This window comes from Malaya genurostris, chromosome 2 (genome assembly GCF_030247185.1).
Source record: "Malaya genurostris strain Urasoe2022 chromosome 2, Malgen_1.1, whole genome shotgun sequence".
In the NCBI taxonomy this organism is placed as follows: domain Eukaryota; kingdom Metazoa; phylum Arthropoda; class Insecta; order Diptera; family Culicidae; genus Malaya; species Malaya genurostris.
The window spans coordinates 21,746,279-21,767,569 of record NC_080571.1 but is presented as its reverse complement, the minus strand read 5'-3'; the positions used below and the strand labels follow the sequence as shown (position 1 = coordinate 21,767,569).

The following is a 21,291-nucleotide window of genomic DNA, read 5'->3' as shown; positions in this document are numbered from 1 at the left end:
AGAATGGTGTCGCTTTTGTAAGATCTCTAAATCCTCTCGGGGGTTGGAGGTTTTATTAACAGCAGACTGTTCGGGACCTCTTAGAGGTTCAGAATTTACTTCTGCTTCCACTAAATGTGATCCTCAGCAGATTGTTCGGCATCCCTTAGGGGTGCAGAATTTACTTCTGCTTTTATGTGTTTTTGTGTCGTAAATTTTTCCCGTCATCCTAGTCCAACCCTTACCATTTCCTTTCAATCCTTCCCTCTTATATATCAGGAAAATGATGCTAAAAACAAATTGATGGCAAGGCACAAAAATATCCAAATATCAAGGGGAACGTGCCATTTGAGCCAATTTGTTCTGATTCCAGATTCCTGATTCCACATGCCGATTTGGAAACATTCAGAATTAGCTACATGGGTCTCCCGCAAGGCTCATACCTCAGTCCGCAAATTAGAGCGAATTCAATATCGTTGTTTGCGAATTGCTTTAGGCTGCATGCATTCGACACATACAATGAGTCTTGAAGTTCTGGCGGGAGTTCTTCCATTAAAAGATCGATTTTGGGAGCTTTCATCACGCCTGCAAATAAGATCTGAGGTGCTGAATCCCATGGTAATTAATAATTTCGAACGACTAGTCGAGCTTCGATCTCAAACAAAATTCATGACAGTATATTTTAACCATATGTTACAGGAAATCAACCCTTCAAGATATATTTCTATCCGTGTCAGCCTCCTAAATGTCCCTGACTGAACTTTATTTTTCGACACATCCATGCAGCGTGAAGTGCGTGGAATCCCGGATCACCTACGCTCGACGGAAATCCCTAAAATATTTTCAAGTAAGTTCAGGCATATTGACTCTGAGAAAATGTTTTACACGGACGGATCGCGAATTGAAGAAGCGACAGGGTTTGGTATGTTCAACAATAATGTTTCGGCCTCATTTAGGCTTCAAGAACCTGCATCTGTTTATATAGCAGAGCTAGCAGCAGTTCATTATAGTTTGAGTGTAATCGTCACATCATTTCCAAACCATTATTTCCTCTTCACAGATAGTCTGAGTGCAATTGAAGCCATTCGCTCAAACATGACTAGCAAGAATGAAACGTTTTTCTTGAGCAAAATAAAACAGTGCCTGAAAAACATATTGAACAATAATGATCTAATCACTATAGTCTGGGTCCTGGCTCATTGCTCCCTTCCAGACAATGAAAGAGCCGATATTTTAGCCAAACGTGGTGCTATAGAGGGTGAAATTTATGAGAGACCGATTGCTTTCAACGAATTCTATAGCGCGTCTCGCCAAAGAACACTATCCACCTGGAAAGCTTCTTGGGATAGAGATGATCTAGGTCGGTGGATGCACTCAATTTTCCTTTAAATATCGACAAAGCCATGGTTCAAGGGACTGGATGTGAGTAGGGACCTCATTCGTGTGATGTCTAGACTAATGTCCAATCACTACACGTTAGATGCACATCTCCTTCGCATTGGACTTTCAGAAATTAATCATTGTGCTTGCGGCGAAGGTTATCGGGATATTGATCATGTCGCTTGGACATGCGTGGAGTATCGTGATGTCAGATGTCAACTAATAAATTCTTTGCGTACCCAAGGTAGACTATCCAATGTCCCAGTTCGAGACATTCTTGCTTGTCGTGACCTTCCAGGACAAGAATTTCATGTAAAAGTGATGCTACGGCGAAGGAAAACTTATGTAAACTGCCGTAATTTTATTTTTTAAATCGACTTTCTGGGAATTGATATATTGAATTTTGATATTCTGATATTGAAAAAAGAAAGTCGTTATTTTCAAAAAAAAATTTTCGAGATGACACTAAATCTCGACGTTTCGTGCAATTCTGAGGCATTTGGCATCGAAATTTTTTTTTTTCGATCTCGAAAATTTCATGTGATATGGTGATTTTTCAAGATCGAAAATTTTCAAACCTTAACCGTCGGGCAGCACCTCTTACCCATATCTGATTCAGCTCAAATTTTGTATGGGGACCATTTTCTAAGTGCTCAAACTTTTGAGTACCACTGCCTTAACCACTTATATAAACAGGTATGTTCAGATATATAACTTGCAAAATAGGTACTGCGCAGAACATGTCCATTGGTCATTCGAAGATAAGGCAGTCACTGATAAGACGTTGTGAAATGTACTAGTCATTAACACTAGATTTAAATAGACAAGATTTCTAGATATTCCGAAATATTACTATGCGTGGTATATAATGATCCGCTCAATTCAAAAGATACACCTTCTATTTATAACAAATTAACACGAATTATTGTAATAGTTGTCGTGCTGTATGTTTCATTTTTATAACTTTATCAGGCTCAAACCATGACCTCGAAACTGACACAGAAGCGCATATGTCAAAGAGCCCGAAGATTTGTCGGTTCTTATTCGAAGGATCCTTTGTCTGAGAGTGATTTCGACGAACTTTTGGAAGAATTTACAAAAACCTTAGATGGAGTCTCATTTCTTTTCAAGAATTAGCATAGCGAACATGACCGAATACACCCAAACCTTCTTTTACGAACCTTATACATGTATGCTTACACACTCACTCGTCTGCATATATGTGTATTTATTTATACATATGAATGATCGCTTTTACTTCACTAATATTTATATGTATTAAGAAATACAAATATTTGCACACATGTGTACGTATATTAACAACTGCGACGCCAACAATTGTGACCAAAGGGTCATCTATCGAGTCTACCACACCAACAGCTGCTATACGATATGCCACGACATCGAACCAGCCTAATTCTAGGTCAGCACTTTCGGCGCATAGATACTTGGAACCACCGACCATCAGGGCGTACAACGTGACCAGCAGACAATCGTCAAATGCAGGATCAGCAGTTTTAGGGAAAGCCAGGGCCATCGTGCAGTCGATATAGAATAAATAAATTAGTCTAGTTCATACCTCCACGGTGTGCAGTTCAGTTATTATTTTTTTAAAATCCGAAATCCCCAAGCGGGCTATTAATTTATAAACATATATAAGTTACGTAAATGGAGGTTTGGGTGTACTGTTGTTTTCAACCAGTGAAAATTTTCGTCGACTGGCACGCAGGGCTTGCATATTGAAGCAACGAATATGAACGAAAGGGTTTCACCGACGACACGACCAGGCACTCCGAAGAAAAATCAGCATTAAAACTGTTCGCTAACGATTCACCGCCAGTTACCACAAACCTAGCGACCCCTTGTAAATGATAAAAATAATCTTCTCGAGCAACACTGTTTAAGTTGCTATGGACTAGTTACCAAGGAACCCCAAAACAAATAAACATGTTTTGAAAGCGGTGGAATAGTTCTATTAGTGTTAAACTTTGTCCAAATTGAGCAGAAATGCATTTAAATGAACTCGATTTTCGGAATTTAATCGATGGATGAAATGGATGAAAACCAACGAACGAAGACAATGATCTGCTTCCAGCGATTTATCCGTAGACTTCAACTGTTAGCTTTTTTGGGCAGTAGGATTCGATGTAATATGCCGGTGTCAAAATTGTTTTGTGTCAGTTGATTGCGCAGCAGTGGAAACAGTATTTCACCTTGTTGGCCACTATTCGAGGATTACTAGTGGAATTTCACAAAGAAATCATTTTACCGTACGTTATGCAGGTACCGCAGAGCACTAGCCTCGCTCAGCTCGTTGTCGGTCATTTCCATGTCTTCCTTCTCACACAACGGTTTCAAGTCAAGACCTGAATTTTGAACTTGGCTTTATAAAATACATAACTCATACTCCTCAATTTTTACATTCCGCTCGAGTCAGGTAAATCCATTAAAATGTTCCGTAATATAATAACCGATCTGTAATTTATTATGTTTACATTCATCTTGCCTTCGATATGCAGTAACCAAGGTTATGGTGACAATTATTCAAAATCAATAAATATATCAACTTGTGCTGCCAGTTTAAAAAAATTCACTAGCGTTTTCGATTTGACATTTCCAGTTACTGAGGGATAGTTATATTTACGATACAGTTTTGATAGACGAGTGGCAGGTCGTGTCGTCGGTTTCACCATCTGTGCTATTCACACACATTCGTATGACAGGTAGAATCGGCCCTCTGTCACGACGCCATCTTGAAGAGATCAAAATCGAAACTTCAAAATCAGCTGATTGCAACGTAAACAAACAAACAGTAATACATTTGTTATACGCGTTTACCTTGTTTAGTGCACGAAAATTAGTGAATTTTTTGTCGACTCTCTCCCAATAACTTGTCGGTTTACCTAAAATACAGCAGACAGTGTTTTGGGACATCAAGTGGAGATAATTTTTACAATTTGAGAGTCGCGATGAGTATCAAAACATCGCAGTGTTTGGGGCTCGAAACGCGAGGGGCTCAACGTAATCGGTATACTTTCAAATGGCTGGTGCTCACATGCCGGTGTCAGATGGGTGGGTAGAATTCACAGCGCAACCCAAGCCAGGAGAGCTGCTTCGTTCGTTCATTAGTTCATGAATATGCCCGCTTGCTGAGACCTATGCTTCATGAGGTTAGCATTTGATGAATGGCTCTCATATTGTAGATGCCTATGAGGAAACTAGTTTCATAACTTTTAGTTCCGATGAATATTAATTTAAAGAACATTGCTTTTAGTGTTTCTAGGATATATACACAGTGTAAACTGCCAAGAAACAAATTGATCGTTTTGAAAATGGGCTCAAATGCAAAATTTCTGCTATAAAATGTTTAAAGTATGTTTGAAATGTGATCAAATTTGGTCTTGGAATGCGAACATTATGTTAAAAATGATTTCTGTAAACCTACTTTTTAAAAATAAACCGTAAACATTGCCTATATGACGTTGCTTCGCGTCTTGTAGCACACCGTGAGGCAAGGTCTTCTTTCTCGTACAATACTAACGAGAGTGAACCCTTCATTTCATTACATTGCCATGGATTGCTTAGTTCATGTGTTAACTGAGAATGAGAGCACAGACAATTTACTTGGCAAGGGGAATTGGTCTGCTCAGTAGCATATACTCTCACGCATCCAGTTTCTCTCTAATATAGGTCTCTCATTCAGCTATGTCAAGCAAAGTGTTCACAGCAGATATTTTTTGTTGCTTCGTTCGTTTGAGGATTCACAATACAAGCCCCGTGGCACGTGAGACAAGACGATTCGTTCCGCTGGTTAACTTCTTCTTACCTAGCAAAACCGAGCGAACCTATACAGGTACCCTCAATGGGTTATATCCTGCAATATTACTCCTAATTCAAGAACAACACTGACAGATTCTGAAAAGGCAACAATCAATAGTTTGTCAAAAGTATTTCCGTATTCGCAGCAAAAATATTGTTTTTTCATCTCACACAATTTTTTTTCAAAAGAGTACAGTGCACTGTATTTCGCTCACTGTACATAGAGAACGGATTCTATGAAATATTGCACAATTTACGTGAAGAACAAAAGCTAGTGAAAGGGACGATTATTGAGATACTTCAGGGATCATTGAGATTAAAAAACAGGAAGAAAATGGTGCATGGAAAAATCCGTTACTGTTATCATGATTAGAAAATCATGAAGCCAATCATTTCAACTTCTCATGAGACCATGAGCAATAAGTCTTCTCGCATGAAAATTTATCGTGATCCGGAAATGCGTTACTTGAAGAATGTATTTCTTTCAAAACTCGTAACTCTGATTTTCTACCCGGATATCACTTTGAACCCTCTGTCTCAAGTGATGTGATGGATTGCTCAATAGATTAATGGTAAGGCAAAAAGCAGACATTGAAAAGCAAGAACTACTGAGAATGTTTACTTGATCCTGAGGCATATTCATTTCATAATTGTGTTGTTTTACCCAACGGCTGACAGAGAATTGACAACGTGAAGATAATTAACCGAAAATTGACATTAAAAGAGACTAAGTACGGTTACGCTTTTCATTTGGTAAACATAAATGTTACATTTTGAATGAATACATCTGAATGTATTCCCACAAATTTAATGCGACTATTGTTGTTAGAATAATATTACTAGAGCTAGTGTAAATCGAAAAATAAATTGAACTGTGAATTATTCGAACGCCAACTAACGAAACATCAGAAAACTTTTTGTTCAACCACTTTGATTAATTTGTTTCATAGATATAACAACATAAGCTGTATTGATTCACCTAAATATTTTAAATATGACGATTTTTCAAACGATGGTTTGAAAAAGTAAAAGGAAATATCAATCAGCGGCATTTGCAAGAATTCGACATAGAGTTTGTTTTAGGAGGTTTGAAATGGGTCGAAATGGGCACTCGCCTTGGACGCAACGTTTTTAGGAGGGCGGCAAACCGACCATTTTTTTTTCTCACCCAAGTCATCTTTCCGGAGATGGAATTCAGCTTGGTTTATATTTTTGCTCACTTTGTATAAGTTGTGTCTATGAAAATGTCTGTGAATGCTCCACACAAGGGTTTTGAAGTATTGCAACCTAGTATGAGAATCATCAAGTCGAATCATCAAGTCGAATCATCGATTCGATTTTCTGCGATAATTGTCAACTTGCGATTCTCTCTTGGGAAATTCCACACAGCACCAATCATTATCAGACTATATTTTTTTTTAAATGGCCGTGAAATACTCAGAGTATGAAGAGGAGCGAAGAAATGTAGAAAAAATCTCTCACGGTTCATGCATTGAGAGACACGATTTCTTGTAGCATCTTCTACCGGATTGAAAATGTTTGATCCTTTTTATATTGCCACTTATTAAAACATTTAAGGTTTTAACAGTCATCGGTCTGTTATTCCGGAATCGAGGGTCGAAAGGCAAAAACCGACCAAGCTTTAGCCTAATTGAAATCGTTCACCGGACCAAGAACTATTTTAAAAAAAGTCATCAGTTAGAGGTTTCCTTTTTATCCGTGGGCCCTCCCGGAACGGAATCTAGATTCCAGGTTAAGATTTCATGTCCAGATCAATAATTCAGGCAAAGAATTATGATTCAGAATTCAGGTCCAAAATCCAAGTCCAAAATTAAGGTACCGATTTCAAGTTCAGGTCCCGATCCAGAATGCCATAATCCTGTTCCAGTATTCAGATAGAGAATTCTGATTCACCGGACCAGAATCCAGGTCCAGGTCCAGAATGGGATTCAAGGTGAATTTTTAAAAATAAAAGCTTAGCATCTCTCACCACCAAAAAAAACTAAATGGGTCTTCTCTGCCATCTGAAATTCTCAAAAATCATCCCAGTGATTTGGACAATATTTGCTTAGTCCCTATTTCCGGAATAAGTTTCACTTCTGATTAAATCGAATACTTAATTAAAAATTTCATTGATATGGAATTCATAAAACTAAACATAAATAAATAAACATAAATGTTTTATTCGGCGAAATTCAAACTCGGCATCTTCAATTTTTTAATCTCTATAGCGCGGTAAAAATTTTAGATTTGGAAAGCGATTACCAGTTTGGTACAGTAATACTTGCTAAACCATCGGTCGAAGAATAGCAGAGACAAACGTTTCATTTCATCACTTTTATTACCCTAATATGTACACTTTTCTTGTTTTGCAAACTAAAGATAGAGATTATCATATGTACACACTTAAAACTGAAGCTGAAAAGCAAATGTTCACTTCCTGTTCAATACAGAACAAAACCTATGAAGTTTGGTTAAAGTAAATCTACATTCTACCACTGACTGGGACAAATAAATTATTGAATTTGCTGTACGGCAGCATACCCATCTAACGAGAAACTAACGATTTTGTTAAAATAGAAAACCCACACTTCCTAGTTGTACTAGCAGAACCGATTAAAACTTGCTTATAGTCTAGAACGTGATGAAACCTTTTTTTTCCACTATCACAATTGTTGAAATAACCGTTGCTCGAGATGTTTTTGTTGATTCTGTGCTCATCTCCGGGACCTTCTGGTCTGGTCCATTTTCCAGCCAAGCTAGCGCCGCTTAGAAATAATATTAAATATTGCTTGAGCAAACCTTCCAGTGGCACGGCACTATGCTATCTATGCTAAGAATAAAAGCCAAATTTTGAAACCAAAAAACCTAGCAGAATGGAAAGTAAAATATTTTCATTTGCACGACGAAACGTTTTTCGCTCCACCAGTCCAAAATGAATAGCTGCGCACAGTTCTGAACAAATTCGGAGATTGCTTATTCGGTTCACTTGAACCTGACTTTTATCTTCCTCCCTTCGTACTAAGCACCCATGTTTTTCGTTCAATCAAAGTAGCTGTTGATTTTGCCATACCATCATAGACACTCAGACGGTACACGCTTCCGGTTTGCATTTCTTTTTTTTTTGTCTTCGCTGACAGTTTGCAGAAGTTGGTCGAGAAATTTTAGTTCCATGATGGGGCGTTTCTGTTTATCGGTGATTGGGTCGGCATTTCATCTATAGAATCAAAAAGATTTTCCCTTTTTTTTTGTTTCCCTCCTTCCAGTCGATAGGCGGAAAGTTTCACATCCTGTCATTTTGCTGCTGTAGATTGCAGTACACTTTGTTTTTAACTTTACTTGATTTTGGTGTGTGTTGCTTCGGGTGTTTGGATTGTCCTTGACTCGTTAGCCCACTCACAAATGGCGGTGCGTGTGTGTGTGTGTGTTCGTTTGTTTGCTCTAGTGAATTTTCTCCTTGGAAAGTTGTATCATCTGGGGTTTCAGTACCCTTCGGATCACCAGGCGGAGCAGGTAGGCTGTTATCAGGAAGAAACAGACGACATCGTAACCGTAGTAAGAGATGAATCTGTAAGAGAGAAAATGTTTCAGTGTTTTGCGGTTAAAAAGGCACGTCAAGCGACTAGGAAAATGTAAATGAAGTACTGGAAGTTTACCGGAGACCTAGTGTTACAGATTGCTAGTGTCAACAAAGCTGAATTTTTGCTACATTTGCTTAACCACATTTCGACGAACTGGCAACAAAAGGGTTGTCATTCAAAGAGTTCTGTCAGATCAAAGTAGTTGCACTTTTGATCACTTTTGCTTCAGCACACATTCATACGGTGTAGTACGATTTAGTACTCACTTTTTTCTGGAGAGAGCTTCTTCTTAAAGCTTTTGACAGTTTGAAGCAGACAATAGCAAAAAAAGTACTGTTAGAAGTCGAAGAAAAAATTCATCAACTTCTTGGGACCCCGACCACCGAACGATATTTTTGTTATTTACTTTGAAAACCAGGCTGATGAACTTCTTATGACATTTGATTGAAAATTGAAAAATTTGAAAAAAACTCGTGTCAGATTTCCTTTAAATACAAACATGACATTTTGTAAACTTCATTTAAGGAGCAAGGCTCTTTGCAAGCGTATGAGTAATGTCAACAATGTGTGCGTAAAAACTTCTTCTCCTGATTTTAATCAATAAATCATCCATAAGGAGTGTATTGAAAATAAGCTATCCACAAATTTTTCCTTCAAATTATGATAAATAACGATATTTTATTCAAACTAAAAATTGATCCTTAATTGTACGAAGTTAAACTTGAGCATAATGAAAACCGAATGAAATTTAAGTTTTAAGAACTTTTCATCGAACGCTCTTCTTCAAGTTCCGGACGAGTGTTGCATCGCATTTTTTGGACGCTTGAGCCCAAATTTTTTTGAACTCCCGCATGTTCCCAGCTGCCTTACCAGTCTTCTTCAAGACCCTCTTCACGATTGCTCAGTAACGCTCGATGGGTCGAAGCTGAGAGCAATTTGGCGGATTAATATTTTTCTCAACGAAATTTATTCCCTTTTCCGCAAGCCAATTGAGAGTGGTTTTGGCATAGTGAGCCGACGCTAAATCCGGCCAAAACAGTGAAGGTGTACTATGCTTCTTATATAAAGGCAGAAATCTCTTCTGGAGACACTCAGATCGATAGATTTCTGCATTTATAGTTCCGATAGTGTAAAAATTGGTTGACTTCAAACCACAGGAACATATTGCTTGCCATACCAGTACCTTTCGACCGAATTTTTCCATTTGAATCGACCTGTCCGCATTGCTCACATCCACCCCAACGACGACAGTAAAGTATTGTGGTCCTGGAAGGGCTTTTGAGTCCCCCTTTACATAAGTCTTATTGTCCATCAAAACGCATGCATCCGGATACTGCAAAAGACGCGAATACAATTTCCGGGCCCTTGTTGCTGCTCGCTTCTTCTGTTCTACACTTTGTTTCGAGATTTTCTGCTTCTTGTCGGTCTTCAGGTGATTTCGCCTCTTGATTCGCTGGATCATTCCGACACTCGTTCCTGCTTTTTTTTGGCCAAATCACGTATTGACATTGATTTATTTTTCATGATTAGCGATACCACTTTCTAGTTCAGTTTCGGGTTGGAAGAACCGGGTTTTCTGCCTCTTCCTGGTAGCTCATCCAAAGAATAGTGTTCCCCAAACTTATTAATGATGGTTTTAATACTGGCATGATGAATTCCTAGCCGCTTCGCCAATTTTCGCAAAATAATACCCTTCTCACTTAGTCATGTGTCCAGAACCTTAATTTTCACTTCCTTTTCAATACGCGACATTTTTTTACTCTCGAAACAACATGAAAAACTACTCTAAAACCTTCTTAAAAACTGCTCGAAAACATCTCTGATAACTGTTCTAAAATCTACTCGAAAACAGCTTAAAACTACTCGAATATGGCTTTAATAACTGCTTTAAAAACTGTTCGGAAACTCAAAAACCGCTCTAAAAACGTTCCAAAAACTAATTGAAAACTGCTCCCCAAACTGAAAACTGCTCCAAAAATCGAAAACTGCATGAAAAACTGCTCTAAAACCTGATAAAAACAGCTCTAAAACATCTCTAATAACTGTTCCAAAATTTACTCGAAAACTGCTTCAAAAACTGCATAAAAAACCGCTCTAAAAGAGCTCTTAAACCTACTTTAAAACTGCATAAAAAACTTCTCTATAATCTGCTTAAAAACTGCTCGAATATGGCTCTAATAACTGCTTTAAAAACTGCATGGAAATTCAATCGCTCTAAAAACTTTAAAAAAACTGATTAAAAACTGCTCCCAAAACTGTTCTAAAAGTGCTCCAAAAACTGCTGGAAAACTGCATTAAAAACTGCTCTAAAACCTGCTTAGAACTGCAAAACCGCATAAAAAACCGCTCTAAAACAGCACTAAACCCTACTTTAAAACTGCACAAAAAACTTCTCTATAATCTGCTTGAAAACTGCTCGAATATGGCTCTAATAACTGCTTTAAAAACTGCACATAAACTCAACTGCTTTAAAAACTGTTCGGAAACTCAAAAACCATAAAAAACCGCTCTACAATCGATCCAAAAACTAATTGAAAACATCTCCCTAAACTGTTCTAAAACTTCTCCAAAAATTGAGAACTGCTTGAAAACTGAAAAAACTGCTCTAAAAACCTGCTAAAAACAGCTCTAAAATCTACTCAAAAACTGCATAAAAACCACTCTAAAAACAGCTCTAGAACCTGCTTAAAAACTGCTTAAAAATCTGCTCTAAAACATGCTTAAAACTGCTCGAATATGGCTCCAATAACTGCTTCTAAAACTGCTCCATAAATTGCTTGAAAACTGCTCTCAAAACTGCATGAAAAACTGTTCTATCAACTGCTTTAAAATTGCTCGAAAACATCTCTAATAACTGTTATAAAATCTACTCGAAAACTGCTTTAAAAGCTGCTTAAAATCTGCATAAAAACCGCTCTAAAAACGATCCAAAAACTAATTGAAAACTGCTTCCTAAACTGTTCTAAAACTGCTCCAAAAATTGAGAACTGCTTGAAAACTGCATAAAAAACTGCTCTAAAAACCTGCTAAAAACAGCTCTAAAATCTACTCGAAAACTGCATAAAAAACCGCTCGAAAAAAAGCTCTAGAACCTGCTTAAAAATCTGCTCTAAAACATGCTTAAAACTGCTCGAATATGGCTTTAATAACTGCTTTAAAAACTGTTCGGAAACTGAAAAAACTTTGAAAACCGCTCTAAAAACATAAAAAAAACTAATTTAAAACTACTTCCAGAACTGGTGTAAAATTTGCCTAAAAAATTGCTTGAAAACTGTTTGAAAACAGCTCCATAAACTGCTTAAAAAACACTCAAAACTGCTCTTAAAACTGCATAAAAAGCTGCTCTAAAACCTGCTTAAAAACTGCTCGAAAACATCTCCAATAACTATTCTAAAATCTACTCGAAAACTTCTTCAAAAACTGCATAAAAAACCGTTTTAAAACTGCTCTAAAACCTATTTTAAAACTGCATAAAAAGCTTCTCTATAATCTGCTCAAAAGCTGCTCGAATATGACTCTAATCACTGCTTTAAAAACTGCACGGAAACTTAACTGCTCTAAAAACGTTCAAAAAACTGATTGAAAACTACTTCCAAAACTGCTCCAAAAATTGCTTGAAAACTGCTCTCAAAACTGCATAAAAACTGCTCAATAAACTGCTTAAAAATTGCTTAAGAACTTCTCTCAAAATTTCATAAAAAGCTGCTCTAAAACCTGCTTTAAAACTGCTCGAAAACATCTCTAATAACTGTTTGGAAATCTACTCGAAAACTGCTTCAAAAACTGCATAAAATCTGCATAAAAACCACTCTGAAACCTGCTTAAAAACTTCTCGAATATGGCTTTAATAACTGCTTAATAACTGCTTTAAAAACTGTTCTGAAACTCAAAAACCATAAAAACCGCTCTAAAAAAGTTCAAAAAACTAATTGAAAACTGCTCCCAAAACTGTTCTGAAACTGCTCCAAAAATTGAAAACTGCATAAAAAAACTACTCTGAAACCTGCTTAAAACAGCTCAAAACATCTCTAATAACTGTTCTAAAATCTACTCGAAAACTGCATTAAAACCGCTCTAAAAACAGCTCTACAACCTGCTTAAAAACTGCATAAAAATCTGCTCTAAAACATGATTAAAACTGCTCGAATATGGCTCTAATAACTGCTTTAAAAACTGTTCCGAAACTAAAAAAACTTAAAAAATCGCTCCAAAGACGTCAACAAAACTGATTGAAAACTACTTTCAAAACTGCTTAAAAATGGCTTGAAAACTGCTTTCGAAACTACATGAAAAACTACTCCAAAACCTGCTTATAAACAGCTCGAAAACATCTCTAATAACTGTTCTAAAATTTACTCGAAAACTGCTTCAAAAACTGATTAAAAGTGCATAAAAAATCGTTTTAAAACCTGTTTAAAAACTATTCGAATATGGCTTCAATAACTGCTTTAAAAACTGTTCAGAAACTCAAAAACCATAAAAACCGCTCTAAAAACGTTCCAAAAACTAATTGAAAACTATTTCCAAAACTGTTCTAAAACCGCTCCAAAAATCGAAAATTGCTTGAAAACTGCATAAAAAAATGCTCTAAAACCTGCTTAAAACAGCTCGGAATCATATCTAATAACTGTTCTAAAATCTACTCGAAAACTGCATAAGAACCACTCTAAAAACAGCTCTACAACCTGCTTAAAAACTGCATAAAAATCTGCTCTAAAACATGCTTAAAAACTGCTCGAATATGGCTCTAATAACTGCTTTAAAAACTGTTCGGTAACTAAAAAAACTTTAACAACCGCTCTAAAATCGTAAAAAAAACTGATTGAAAACTACTTCTAAAACTGTTCTAAAACTGCTTAAAAAATTGCTTGAAAACTACTCTCAAAACAACATAAAAAACTGCTCTAAAACCTGCTTAAAAACTGCTCGAAAACATATCTAATAACTGTTCTAAAATCTACCCGAAAACTGCTTAAAAAACTGCTTAAAATCTGCATAAAAAACCGCTCTAAAACCTTAAAAACTGTTCGGAAACTCAAAAACCTCAAAAACCGCTCTAACGATGTCCAAAAAACTGCTTAAAAACTGCTTCCAAAACTCTTCTAAAATTGCTTGAAAATTGCTCTAAAAACTGCTCTTAAAACTGCTCTCAAAACTGCTTAAAACTGCTCTTAAAACTGCTGTAAAACTGCTCTCAAAACTGCTCTAAAACTGCTCTCAAAACTGCTCTAAAACCTGCTTAAAACTGCTCCAGTAACTGCTCTAATAACTGCTAGAACACACTAAATTTTTTGGCCTATAATCGCCTCTAGCAAACCATGGAAGTAATTTACATGATTTAATACCGTAATGGTACTGGTTTGTGTGACGTGCGCATAACAATTATCTTAATTTTATGTTTCGTCTTCGACTCTTCAGTTCATTAGCTGCACGCAAAGTTAATGCACACTTTTTGCATCGAAGTAACATGTTAAAGACACGAACCGGCTTTATCTGCTTAGTGGTTTATGTTGAACCGTTTGGTGGTGTTAGGCACTTCAAACATAAACAGCTAATGCACTGTTGAGCCGAAGACGAAGCGCAACTATACTAGTCCTGGTTTTCTTGTCAACTGCGTCAGAGCTAAGCTTAACAAATTAAGGGCAACGTGTTAAATATTCCGCTCATGACTGCATTATTTAGGCTTCTGCAGTCATTAAGTCATCAGAACGAGAATACACCTGTACTGAAAACTTACGTGAGATTCCTCGCTGGCGTCTGCAGGTGGTACGCTCCGTTATGCCGCAACACGTACTCCGTCCAGTAGATGGCCGTCTCCAGAGGGGTCGTTCTTTGGTCTCGGAGTAGCATCTGACGACGCCTAAAATAGAAAACAGAAAACAGTTTCAGCCAGCACTTCAATTCACCAATCGTGCCCTTACTTGGCATCGTTTCGATACTTTGGATCGTGTATCACCCGATGGATAGCCCGCACCAGTTGTTCACTGGTCAGCGTCGTCAAGTCCAGCTGAAGTGCGTAGCCGTCGGTTTCCGCTTTGGCCGCATTCGAATCGTGATCACAGAAAACCGGCATCGTCACCACCGGGACGCCGTGGTAGACCGTTTCGAACATACTGAGCAGGCCACCGTGTGTCACGAAGGCACGCAACTTCCGGTGACCGAGGATATCCTGTTGCGGTAGCCAACGTCCCAGTTTAACATTCGACGGTAGATCTTTGATGCTTGCACTGGATTCGTACTTCCACAGCACTCGATAGGGCAACCGAGCAAACGTCTGAATCAACAGCTTTCGCAGTTGATCCGGCATGTTGGCCGCCTTAACGGAGGAACCCATCGACACGTAGATAAAGCCGGACTCACCTGCTCCGGCGATAAAATCTTCCAGATCTTTCGGCAGAGGACCCGCCGGTTTACAGTGGATACAAGCGATTTCGGCGATGTTCGGCAGATTCGGACGCGGATAGGTCACGGTAGCGTGACCGTTCTGCAGGATGAAACTCACGTTCCGAGAAAGATCCCACGCATTCGGAATGTCCGATCCGAGGTGCTTTCGAAGAATTACCTGCAATACGGCAACACTTCCCTGCAAATGGCGAAAAGAAAAAAAAATACGAAAACACATCAGATTAGAGTCTTACTCCATGGAAATTACAAACTAAGTTATGTCATCCTTGACCCTCTACTAAATCAGCTTGTTAACGCCGTATATGAGTGTGTGTGTGAGTGAGTGCCGACTCGAGTGACATTAACTGCAGCAGCAAAATGTTATTTACGCAAAAGCATGAGCAAAAGCAGATCGTTTTACAATAATTAATTCATCAACTGGCCATCAAGTGTTTCAAGTTTAACAAGCCATCATCCCTCGGAACGTCAAAAGAGTAAAAACACTATCATTTCCAGTGCCTCCAGTTTGCGAGGACGAACGACGAACGACGAACGGCGAGACGCGGTGCAAAATATGGTCATTAAGGTGAGCCTGCGGGTTTTCCATCGGGGCTTCGCCAGTTGCGTCTCCGTTGAAAGTGCTGTCGACAGTTGCGCTTACCCGTTGGAACGACCACGGAAAGGGGAGGAAATGTGAAACGGGCGGGTAATCGCGGAATGGGAAGTAACACACAATTAGACTTCCGGTTCGGATTGGCACGACATCATTGATAACTAGCTCTGACTGGGATAACACTGACTGAAACGGAGAACATCTTCTGGATCTGGAATTGTGGTGGAAGTCAAATGAAGCTGAAAAAGGGTCAGTTTATTGGTTCGCTTCGCTTGGAACTATATCAAGTCAAGAACCACTTTTCTAGTAGAACTATTTCGAATAACAAATAATACGACATTCACAGCAAATTTCAATGTTGAACCTTTGGGACCTTCCACCACTTTTACAGTTTTGTCGTAAATAATTCCTCATAAAAATTCACGATTTCACTAACAAGTTTACAACGGGAAGCGCAAAAATCAATTACTTTACTGCTTCCGCAGTTAGAAAACCACGTTGATGAACAGAACTATTTATTTAATTCATTACGTAAAATCGTTTCCTGCTCTGGTTTGTATAGTTCTGTTCAACGCAACCTGCTAACCTTCTCCAATTACCATTGTGCTACCCTGGAGACAAGAGCTGCTAACAATTTCTTTACATTTATTGAATTGATCGATTCCGGAAATCGGCATATGATTCAATCTTTTTCGCCTTACTTGACTTTATTTTAAGTACTGGAAATTGTCATTTGTTATTTGTATCCATGTATTGAATGATTACAAGTTAAGAAAGATTTGTATAGAGCAATTCCAGAAATGAGTAGACGAAAAAGTGACAAAATTAAAATCGACCATCTCCGATTTGGATGAAACTTTGCACATGGCTTCAGTATGGCAAACCATAAGTTTTGAAACGATGGAGAGGTCAATCCGACTAACGTATGATTTTTAAAAAGGGCGTATGTATTTTTGCATTTCACAAAAATTGCCTTGTAACTCGGAAACCGTTAATTATACAAAAATGGCGTCCAGGAAGAAGTTGTAGGGAACCAATAGGGCACCCTTAAAAAGATATACACTGGAAAAAAAATTATTTTTTTTTCTCAATAATTTCAAAATGAACCAAAAAAAATTAAATTTAAAAACAATCAGGGTTTCGATTTTTTCTGATAATTTTCATTTTAAAGCTCTTATTGAAACCTACAGATGGCTATCCCATCCGTGCCTTTTGAAAAATGAAGTTACAGCTAAAACAATTTACAGATATATTCGAAATTTCAAGTTCTCGTTGAAAGATAATCATTTCAACCAGGGTTGGCAAATTTTTTGATTCACAATCAATAAAAATAGTCAGTATTATCTTTTCATATCACATATTTATTGTAGATATTATAATGAATTTTGAAACGAATGATTTTTGATACGATAAATTTTGGTTTTACTTAGAGTTTAACATTGTCTTCATCGTTATCAGTATCACTGTCTGATTCAGAATCAACATTTCAACAACGTTAGGCTCGTTTTAATGCTACTCTGTGTTATTTGAACAGATTTGAAGTTCAAATGGTTGTCACTTACGGTTCCGGTGATATAATGGTATAAGGGACGCAAACGTTAAAATTGATTGCTGTTCAATTTTCTCGGGTATGGGTAATCCGATATCAATAATTTTAGGCTCGTTAGGTGTATATATTTCGTCGGTCGCATCGAAATTCCTTGTTTCATGACATATTTGAAATTTATTCAGTAATACCCTCGTGGTGGAGTAATATCACCAATAAAAACCGCTAATAATATCAACATACATGATGCGATGAATAATAATTATAATGATAAGAAAAACATGTCCAATCATAAAGCGTGCTACGCTGCGGTATGATATCATCCTATTTAGCTTGAATATAATACACAAAAGTAACAGGAGTGCAGGATTTCTTCAGCATCAACCAGCTGGAAGTAAAACAAAGTCTTTTGTCGCCATAATCACTATTCGGTGTGTTATATTTTTTTCACTAATATTGCATTGTGTGTTGCTATCAGAGATGTCTATCTCCTCTGTGTGACGAAGAGCAAGCAAAATTTCTCCCCTCGCACTGACAACTTCAACGAGAGCTCTTCTCTTTCACATTTATACACCACTGTTGTGTAAAGTGTACACGCATCATGAGTGCGTTTGTTTATTTCCTTTTACCTCTTCCACTGAATCGCACCAAAGTGCTAGAGCATTAGCTAATAAATTCTGTGAGGAGGATGCAGATACTTTCACAGAGGTGTACACGCCGGTGAGCACTCTGCTGTATGGTTTTCGTAGATGAAGCGTGGACACGCAAAATCAGCAAAATAAAACAATTTATCGTAAAATTTTCGGTTTTCTTTGCAATTTTTTCATAGCAAGGCCAGATCTACTCTCTATTAATTGAAGTTCACAGAAGTGTTCGCTCTCCATCACGCGCCAGTGGTCACTTGGGTGTATTTAGACGAGAGCGCGTGTGAGCGATTCATGCGAAGAGAATGTGTTTCACTCGCGCCAGCTGCTTTAACCACAAGCACACACTCAAATGCTGTCTATTCGACACTGAGAAGAAGTGCGCTTTCCTCTTTGTGCGGTGCTTCGTTTTTTTCATCCTTGGTGTGGCAAAAATCTGACTCTAGCGTGTATAACTCTGGTGAAATGCCATCTCTGGTTGCTATTGCTCAGTAAAAACAGTAAAAGTTACATTATCAATTTGATTACAATCCATACTGATAATTTTCATAAACCCTTCATCTAATATTCATTTACCTTCATTTAGTGTTCATTTTATTGCGAATTAAACAACAGATTGCGAAATCGAACACGGTTTGTATCAAACGAGAATGATGAAATTTCGTAAACCGTGCCGTAACGAAACCAGTATTTTTACCAACTCAGGTGATAAAGACTGTTAAAGGAGCATTCCTGAGAGTTACAAATTGACAATTTTCCCCAATTTGAACACCCTCATGCATAAAAATTGATAAACATAATTGTTGTACATGCTCATTTAATATTCCTTATCACCCATTACTAAACTTTCCAAAGATACAAAATTTGCAATTTTCCACAATTTTAAAAGTCTTATGGATACGCGTTATCCTTAGTTAAAAGTTCCTGTAGGATTACTGTTGTCACTAATGTTTACACCCGTCTTCGGGATAAACGATTTTAGACGTAAATCAATCGGTACACATGTCTGATATTGTTCATATGTGATTTTCTTCCACAATGCTCAAAGTTGATCGAACCGTCCAGTGATTTGATCTTGCAGGAATCGGTGATAATAGTAGCTCAAAATCACTACCGATTTTGTGTGACCGAAGATCTGTATTGATTTAGATCGATGTGATTCAAAGATCACTGATCAACTAATCCTTATTGGGAGAGATCACAAATGATCATCTTCGCTAGTGATTATGGTTTGATGATTATTTGCTAAGTTAACAGTTTCCCTACCTGTAAAGCTCAAGAATTCAACTACAGAATCTTCTACATATGGGTATAGATGCAAAAATTTGAAAAAATGATGCCTAACTATTCATAGATTTTCAGTAAAACGTTCTATCAACCGACTAGAAATAGCAAATTCGCCATATTTTTCGAATATATTCCTGAATCTGTTTATATATTCGAAATAGAAATATATGTGTGAGATCAATTTTTGAAGATTTATAACCTTTTTGTGAAAGTTATTTTTTGCAGAATCGGAAGTTGGATCTGAATACACAGTTCCCACAATTTTAAAATAATTGCAATTTTAGTTTTGTTACCCATTTTTTAATTCACGGTGTTCGATTTCTTGATTCACAATCGGAAATCTTGATTCACATTTTCGTGCGCAAAATGGTCTTATTTCCACCTCTGATTTAAACAGTAGAATGTTATTCTACAGGTTAAAGGCAATAAATTTGTTCGAGATATCCTTTCTTCTAGAAGTAGCTATTCTTGAGATACTTGGATATTTAATTATAACACCATTTTTTATATTTCCATGAATTGTTTACATGTTGTACATGTACATGAATAATTCTTCATTATATTTAAGGTTTTAAGTTTTTGAAAATTGTATGAATACTACGTGCATCGTCATTCGAATACAGTCTTGTGACGATTGTGGTTTCTGAAATCGGAACGAAAGAATGGTATTTCTGTGTGCCTGGAATCATTTTGGTATCCTTATAAACACTACTCCACTCGGTCACACCTCGTTCATATTCTTCTTGTGGCACGTAACAAAAAGACATGGTCGTGGATGCCTCTCGACGTCTCTGCTCTGCCCATTCATATACAGGGTCCGGCGCTCGAAGTGTAACCAACTTCAGACCGCTCGCGCAGCTGACGCACGGGCATCAGCTCTCTAGAAATTTGCTAAATGACAGTTCGGAGTTGTATTGTTTACAACCGCAAGAAAGCATTTTGCCAAAAGTGAACGCGAAAAACAAATCTTGACTTGAGAGAGCGTAAACTCTCAAAACGATAGGGTTTACTTGACCGACTGTTCATACGAGAATTTGTGTCATCGATTGGCCACCAGGAGGCAGCACCCGCAACAGATAATGGTTTGGGCCGCTGTAACCGCAGATGGGCGCTCTCCAATCGTTTTCATCGAGCCTGGCGTCAAGGTAAATGCGACATATTATCGGGAAAGTATTCTGGAGGTTGCTTTGAAGCCGTGGGCAGACAAACATTTCGGTGGCAGACCATGGACGTTTCAGCAGGACTCGGCTCCGTCTCACAAAGCTCGAGTGAACCAAGAATGGCTGAAAAACAACGTTCTGAACTTCATCACGTCCACACAATGGCTCTCGAATTCACCAGATGCGAATCCAATGGATTATTCTCTTTGGGCCATTTTGGAGAGCAAAGTCCGAACTAAAAGATACACCAGTCTCGAGGCGCTGAAAAAAGTTATTGTCCGCGAGTGGGCCAAAATACCTGCAAGTCACATTCGGCCAAACGAAGCAACTCCTTCGCTCTCTCAAGTCATCAAGTCAAGGCAAAAGGTGGTCATATCGAGCAAAAGTGAATTGATTCTGAATTTTGTATTATTTTTACACATTTTGTACTTTGAATTAAGTAAAAGTAATTTTCCAAACTGAATTTATGGGCTTTTTAATTGGTTACACTTCGAGTGCCGGACCCTGTAATTGTTTTGCAGTTGTGATTGGGTGTTCATGTAGATTAGCCAAGCTTCTACATCGTGCCATTCGCTTTAAATTACCCCCGAGTGCATCACATGGTCCTCTGCCATGAGAAGTTGCAAAAAATGTCACTCAGCATGTTATATGTTATATGTTATACATTGATTTAAATTTACTGAGACTTGCAAAATTTTTCCTGTTTTTGTACTGCGAGGCAGCTCCATCAGACATAAATAAAACCTTAAATATAATTAAAAAATATTACATGTAATAATTGTAGATATAGCAAGCAAATAAACAAATCAAGGAAATATAAAAAATGGTGTTATAATTAAATATCCAAGTATCTCAAGAACAGCTACTTTTAGAAGAAAGGATATCATGAACAAATTTA

General features: G+C 37.6%; 1 protein-coding gene across 4 annotated transcripts in view; it reads right to left on the bottom strand.

The window, feature by feature from the left end:
* Positions 1-7,406: 7,406 nt before the first annotated feature.
* LOC131427148 (UDP-glucosyltransferase 2) overlaps positions 7,407-21,291 on the bottom strand; it is a 161,479-nt gene continuing 147,594 nt past the window's right edge. For all 4 annotated transcript variants that reach the window (XM_058590085.1, XM_058590084.1, XM_058590087.1 and 1 more), the window contains 3 exons: positions 14,681-15,342; positions 14,497-14,619; positions 7,407-8,746 (listed from right to left, as the gene is read on the bottom strand). In XM_058590085.1, the coding sequence (XP_058446068.1) occupies positions 8,620-8,746; positions 14,497-14,619; positions 14,681-15,342 (912 nt within the window). In that variant the 3' untranslated portion in view covers positions 7,407-8,619. The remainder of the gene's footprint in view (positions 8,747-14,496; positions 14,620-14,680; positions 15,343-21,291) is intronic.